The sequence below is a fragment of the Apis dorsata genome, unplaced genomic scaffold, assembly GCF_000469605.1.
Source record: "Apis dorsata unplaced genomic scaffold, Apis dorsata 1.3 scaffold_117, whole genome shotgun sequence".
NCBI classification, from domain to species: domain Eukaryota; kingdom Metazoa; phylum Arthropoda; class Insecta; order Hymenoptera; family Apidae; genus Apis; species Apis dorsata.
In genome coordinates this window covers 452,212-459,712 of record NW_006263411.1, presented here as the reverse complement: position 1 = coordinate 459,712, position 7,501 = coordinate 452,212, and the positions used below count along the sequence as shown (strand labels likewise).

The 7,501-nt window shown below is 25.4% G+C and overlaps 2 protein-coding genes across 11 annotated transcripts in view; one reads left to right on the top strand and one right to left on the bottom strand.

Moving 5' to 3' along the window:
- Positions 1-270: 270 nt before the first annotated feature.
- LOC102675127 (collagen alpha-2(IX) chain-like) overlaps positions 271-7,501 on the top strand; it is a 21,110-nt gene continuing 13,879 nt past the window's right edge. For 4 of the 7 annotated variants that reach the window (XR_004149966.1, XR_004149965.1, XM_031508977.1 and 1 more), the window contains exon 1: positions 272-738. The gene's annotated coding sequence lies outside the window, so the exon portion shown is untranslated. Of the gene's footprint in view, positions 739-7,501 lie in introns of all 7 variants that reach the window. The other 3 variants (XM_006612615.2, XM_031508978.1, XM_006612616.2) reach the window with 3 other exon arrangements.
- The window catches only part of LOC102674912 (probable basic-leucine zipper transcription factor Q), a 4,571-nt gene continuing 1,636 nt past the window's right edge, over positions 4,567-7,501 (bottom strand). Inside the window, exons 2-3 of one of the 4 annotated variants that reach the window (XM_006612613.2) lie at positions 5,487-7,032; positions 4,567-5,393 (exon numbers count right to left, since the gene is read on the bottom strand). In XM_006612613.2, coding sequence (XP_006612676.1) covers positions 4,629-5,393; positions 5,487-7,013 — 2,292 coding nt within the window. In that variant the 5' untranslated portion in view covers positions 7,014-7,032 and the 3' untranslated portion in view covers positions 4,567-4,628. Of the gene's footprint in view, positions 7,033-7,501 lie in introns of all 4 variants that reach the window. The other 3 variants (XM_031508981.1, XM_031508980.1, XM_006612612.2) reach the window with 3 other exon arrangements.

Sequence of the window (7,501 nt, the reverse complement as noted above, 5' to 3'; positions counted from 1 at the left end):
GTATTACAATGATTCTGTTGCACAAAGAAAGTGTTCAAGTTTGTGCGGTTTGGCATAGAATTACTTTCTCCAGTAATGTTATATATAAAACAAAACGTAACATATATAATAAAATTAAAATAATAGCGCTAATAATAAATATTGTTCTAAATAAATTTAAAATCGTCATATTTATTCTCTGAAATCAGGCATTTTCCAATACAATTATATTTTTTATCTCAAAAAAATTATATTTTTTCGGTAAAATTGTTTTTCAAAATTTTATAAATTTTACTATTATTAGGATTTTGATAAGATAATAGTGCAGAAGTTTCTGTTACAAACAAACGAAAAGAACAAGATCGAAATTCCAATGAAACGCACAAACTCCTTTCTCTGCATACATATGCTAATTCACGATCAACAGTAATTGTCTCTTCTCCTCGATGACGGAAGATGGAAAGCAAGATCGAATCTCCTTGAAGGGAGATGGAGAGAGGCAAGCCATGCGGTTCTCCAGGGCTTATCAGTTCATGCCAGGCAGTCGTGCAATGCGTTGTCTCGTCTTACAATTTTAATTGTGTCTTAAATATTATGTGTGACATAAATTAAACGGATATATACATATATTTACATGTGCCAATTCATTGACTTTTGCTGATCAAGCAGCAATTATCGAAAGCACACGTTCTCCAATCGAAGATTTTCAGCTACGTCGCGCTTTAACACGACCGGAAGAAGCTTCTTCAGAAAAAGCCGGTAACACGTGGGCTTTCTCGCACATGTTAAAACTTTGACGAACCACTTATTTGTATCGAGAGGTTTAACGATCGTGAGAAATTCAATCATTTTGCTGACACGATCTATTCTCTAAAAATATTCTCTATTTTATAACATTCTTTTATTCTTTCTTTTTTTTTTTCTTAATTTTTTTGTGGAAGTCTTTCTTTGATTCTTTCATTTTTAAATTATTACAATAACAATCACAATCAAAACGTTTTACATGTAATTTTTGTTATTAAATCAATAAGTAATTTATATATATTATACATATTCAAGATAAATCTGATTTTTTCTTCACCGATTTTAATGATGTTAATATATATGGTAAAGGACATCGTTTTGAACAATTTTTTTCTTTCATCAATTGACGATCTATCAAATTTTTCGAACTATTTGCAAAAAATTTTCGATACTATTATTTTGAATTCTATCTATATGCATTCATGATGTATGCATTCGTAGAAGCACGTGCAACAGTATACTACTTCTCAACTATTTATATATAACGGGTGCATGGATCCTTTGGATATTTCGAATATGATAATAAAATATAAAATAATAGTGATTGCAATAATTGCAATAATTGAAGTGAATTTTTCTATTGTATATATACATCACAAAGAAAATTTTAAAGAAAGTCTTGTTTAAATTCATAAAAAAATAGATTTTTGATAAACTCACCCGTTATACATACATATGGTTGCCATCTTTAAGCGACGGTCGCATAGTAACGCGTACTCTGTCACAGATGCATACCTATAGGTAGAATTCAATGATAAATAAAAATTTTTTGCGAATAATTCGAAAATTAAAACCGATTATTGATTCTGTAATAGAAAGAATAAATAACTAAAAATGAAATTCTATACAATATATTTCAAGCTCATTAAGATTTTTTGAGAGGGAAATTAATATCCTATAACAGACAATATATTTACAATATATTTAAAAATTATTAAAATTGATGAGAAGGAAACTATAAAATCAATAAAAAAAAATCTCTTTTTATCATGAATGGTTTGATTTTAAAATAAGAATATTAGATTTTCAATATTTTTATGTTTAATCATTTTCAATTATAACTGACCTTTAAATATACCTGTTATTTTCCTCTCTTATGTGTTAAACTAATTAAAAAAATTTTAAAAATTTGAAGAAGAGATCTTGCAACAAATATGAATTTTTTAACAATCTTCACTATTATTGCGATTCAACATTCTTGTTAGTCTTTTGATTATGTGCTGTTGTTTGATTTATATTTCTCTTATATTGTCACAATGAAATATTTCTAGCTTCTAAATCTTAAATCACTATCTCCATTGTTCTGTAAAGATACTATGATATATTATTCTTTCTTTATTACATGATAATGTCGATAAATAAATAAAATTTCACTTGCTAATTTTTATATAATCATACGTTTATTTCGAAAAACAAGTTGCACAATATGCATATTAATTTCAATAATATCGTATTTAATAATCGATAATATATTTTACATGTTTTCTATATCATGGCTAAAAGTAGTATATCTTTCGTTATAATTGTTTCAATGTATGATGTACGTGAAAGAATTTCGAAAAATAGGAAGATTATTAACTTGTTTAATCAGTTTAGAAAACTTCAATTGTTATTTTATATAATAACTTTTTTTTTAGTTATTATTATGATAATGAAATTTTTCTATTGGCCTGAATTAACATTCTTTACATTGCTGATTTCAACTGTCATCATTAATCATTTTGTTCTCAATACTTTACAAATGCATCGATCTCGTGTAAAGATAAACAAAATTCCTATGGTATTAAAATGTCGTGAAAATATAATGATTATTAAAAGTAGGACTTAAGTATAAATAAATTGCAAATTTCTTCGATAAGATCATCGATAAAGTATGAAATAAGAATTGTATGATTCAAAAATCGTTTTTGTTTTTTAACATTTTTTTAGTAATTTTATGTAGATTACTGTCTATCTAATCTATAATATATTAATAATTAATGTATAATCTATAATATATTAAATTATAGAAATTTTTTTTTTTAAATCTTAGAATAAATCCTCTTCGGCACTTTAAGTCACGCAATGTTAACTTCACATGTAATTGGAATGTCGAAATATGAATATTTTTTAAAAATATTTTTCATAAATTTCTGAAAAGTATTTATTCTATTGAATAATTTGTGTAATAATTTTTTTTTTAAGAACATTTATTACAAAAAATACAAAATTATTAATATATATATATCGCACATTAAACAGTAACATAATATAAAATGATTTAGCGTGGTTATTACACTTATTTATTATACGATATTATTTGTACAGAAAAAAGCATATCTCATTTCCTTTTTTCCAAGAGAATGTAATAAATATATAAAAGTAATATCATTTTACAGTATTATAATATTTGGCAATAATAATTACTTACTTAATAATGTAACTATTGTTGTGATTCGTGTACAATAGAATAGAACACAACAATTAAACATTATAATGTAATTATGCAGTTTTCTCAGTTTCAATTTTACTATAGTTTTATTTTATCATTAAAATAAAATAAAAAATCGATCGGGGAAGATTGAAAAAGTAATGTAAATTATTTAAAAAAAAAAACTGTTATTAAATAGAATTTCATTTATATAAATGCGTCCCTAACAAACATATGACCATTATTTATTTTTTATTAATATATATATATATATATAAAATTAATATAAACATATTACAATAACAGCTTATATAATTTGATATTATCAATACGTATTTTAATTTCTTCGAATTGTTCAAACTTTTTACGAATAGATAACAAATGATGTAATGATTTTTGCGAAATGTTTCGATATAGTTGAAATATTTCAGATCTGTTACCTATTCATAAAAAAGTAGTTTTTTAACTAGTTCACTTATGTTAATTGCCTATCGTTGCGATATATTTACATCAACAAAAGATAAATGACGGTATGTTCATTATTATGGATGCATTTTTATATATATTCTCCTTTTTTTTTAACATAAAAAATGTATTATTTTTTTGATATTACTCCTTCGTCTGACTTTTCGTTTTTTTTATGATAAAATAAAGCTATGTAATGAAATAATTAAAACTAAATAACTGTATAATTCAGCTAAACTGTATAATTATATACTTATTAAGAAATATCACTCATACTTATTCAACATCAATACATATATAAATACGTCTGATCTAAACGGAAATAAAAAATAAAAATGATAAATTCAACTATTAAAAAAAAAAAATTATCATTATTTGTACTAATAATAATTTATATTATGACTGCAATTGAGAAAAATTTTGGAAAGATCAATTAAAATATTATCAATTAAAACAGCAGTTCTTTGAATTATTCTTAAAGTATTCAATTTTTTAAAAATTGAAATCCTATTGGCATTATTATTCATAAATAATGAGATCTCATATATTTCATATTTTATGATGAAATAATACTGACGATATATTGTTCTTTGTAAATTCATGTTTTGGAAATGATTTGTACAAAAAATATACTATTTATATTTGTATACTATTATACAAATTTCCATTTAACAATCTCGTCATCAAAAATTTTTCAGAATTTTTCAATATTATTACGCGATAAAAATTAATCACTAATATCTTTTATATTTAATAATTTAACCAATTTCCATTCAATCAGACACATCAGAAAAAAAGTATAACAAAAAATTAATTTCAAAATCAACATTAAAAATTAAAAAATTATTCATAACAAATATATTTTAACATTTTCGTTTCATAAACGAATCCATCATTATTTTTCAGAGTTCAATATCATTTTTATAAAGCTATCATTATTCACCGGACGCATCATTTCCGTTTTCCATTGCTATTCATCGGTACCGTTGACTAGATCTATTACTACCGGTACGTTACTTCTATTTTCCATTCCACCGGAACATGGGGCAAGAAATCGGCTAATAGATTCTCGAATATTTTCTGTATTGTTCTTTATCTCGAATATATCATTGCAATAATTAATATTATATTGTCGTAATATTTCAGATGTTGTATTGATATTTTCATTACATGTCATTAAATTTTCTTTTATATTATCCGACGCACATAATGATACTATATTATTGTTACTTTGTATTTTCGTATGTTCCTTTACATTTGAAATATATTTTTCTTTGTTTAAATTTTTATATTCAGTATTTGATTCAGTTACGATATTTTTCTTCCTTTTGGCACATTCATCATTTGCATTGTTACATTTGATATTAGATTTTATATTTCGTTTTCTTTTCATTATAGATCCGTTTATTTTCTTTTCTAGCAAGTGCCAGCCTTGCGCTTCCATTCTCTTCATATCTCTAATGGCGTCTTGTACTAACATCTCTTGTTCGAATCGAGTTGGTGATTCATGATTAATCTCTGTATTAGTGATACGTCCTCTAACAATTCGTAATACTTCTTCTATTTCGTTATTAACATCGTCTTTGATGGTAAGAATAGAAATTTTCTTAAGTTGGTGTTGTTTTTCCTGTAGATATTGCTGCTGATCTTGTTTCATTTGCTCTTCTTGTAGTAGTTGTTTGTGCTGAGTTTGTTGTTCTTGCAATTGTTCCTGGAGATGTTGCTGTTGTTCTTGTTTCATTTGCTGGTTTTGTTGCAGATGTTGCTGTTGTTCTTGCTTCATTTGTTTTTCTTGTATTAGTTGTTGATGCTGATTTTGTTGTTCTTGCAATTGTTTCTGGAGGTGTTGCTGTTGTTCTTGCTTCATTTGCTGGTCTTGTTGTAGATGTTGCTGTTGTTCTTGCTTCATTTGTTGATCTTGTTGCAAATGTTGCTGTGATTCTTGCTTCATTTGCTGATTTTGTTGTTGTTGTGAACATTGTTGCGATTGTTTTTGTTGTCTTTGCAATTGTTCTTGCAAATATTGTTTTTGTTTTTGTTTCATTTGTTGATCTTGTTGTTGCTGTGAATATTGTTGCGATTGTTTTTGTTTTTCTTGCAACTGTTCTTGAAGATAGTGTTGTTGTCCTTCTTCTGGTTGCAATGATTGCTGTTGTTCTTTTTGTTCTATTGACATTGATTGTATTGTTAATTTAATAGGTGAATTTGAAACATTTGTATTTGGCACGATTATTGGCATAATTAATGGCACTATTACTTGTATTTTATTAGAAATATCCTGTAAGTTTTCAGACGCGTATTTTTCTATCTCATTTATAATAAAATCTTTTTGTATCTGATTTGCATTAATGTCTGTTTCTTTCTTATTTTCGTTTTTATTTTGCAGACAAGTTTGTCTAATTGTTTTTGACGAAATATCTGTACTTTCTGATAAATTATCATTTTGTAGCTCATCTTTCGTTTTATTATGAGCATATTTCACATGTGACGAAGAAATGTCTTCATGAACAACGCTACACTTTTCGTTTGCGCATGTTGTACATGATAGTCTATTCGAAATATGATTTTCTTCTTGCATTATATTGTTTCCGTAAACTACTTGCTCATCTGCTACAATGTTGCCAGCCACATATCGATTCGAACTTTCTACCACGTGTATACAGGAGCAACGCAGACAAGGACTATTACAGAACACAGAAGGATCGATACGAGAAACGACACTTTCATACTCATTCTCACCTGTAATTAATTCACTTTCACAATGTAGCTCAGTTTGTGTATGTATGTCAATTTTCTTTCTTTTTAAATGTTTTCGTTTTACTGATATCTTAGAGATAACTTCCTTTCCTATTTTTAAAGTTAAATGTAATTTTTTATGAAGTTTTGTTATAAAATTTTTACTAGATTCAATTGTATAATTTAAAGATTTTGGAATTTCTTCCCACACATCAATATCGTTTTCAGTACATTGTGTTCCTTTTATAGCTATATGAATTTTTTCACGTGTTTGATGTTTTAACGAGTTATGTATATTCAAATCTGTTTTACATTTAAAACACTTCCCGCATAGTTCACATGTCGCCCCCAGGATAATAACACGGCAATCACGTAATGTTACACCAGTAGGAATATTAATTTTTTTAATCTTATGATCACTATTTGGCATTTTGTATTTGTACTGATATCTTTTCATTTGAAGACCCATACAACGAAAAAAATCTTCTTTTCCATTTACTTTCGATACGTCAAAATTGTGAGATTGTAGACAATGTTTTTCACCATGCCTGAATGTCCTCAATGAGTATCTACTTGGATCTCCAATGCTATGGTAGTCCCGCTGTATATGTGGCGCCATCTTCTAAATTCATGGATCCCTGTTGATAGAAAATGCTAGATTGAGATTTTTTTTAAATATTACAAATTAATAATGATATAAATAATATAATACAATGATATATTTATAAAAATTGTATAATATTATTTTACTAATAATTGAGAAATATATAGAATATCATTATAAATAATAATTTTAATAGATATAATAGCTATTTGTAATATACGTTCATCATATATAGTGTGTCAAATAAGTTTATATAAAGTTTATATAAATATAAATAATATAAAGTTAATTAATTTTTCATAATATTTGTGAATAATAATATTTCAAAAAGCTAATAAATACATGAATTATAAGTGTTTATTATAATAATATTTTATATTTTATATTTTATATTTTAATATTTTGTTTTATATTTATCAATTTAAAATACTTATTTATAACCTGATTATAATTTTATTACTATAATTTATTTGAAAATAATTAATTTGAAAAATAAAGATAAA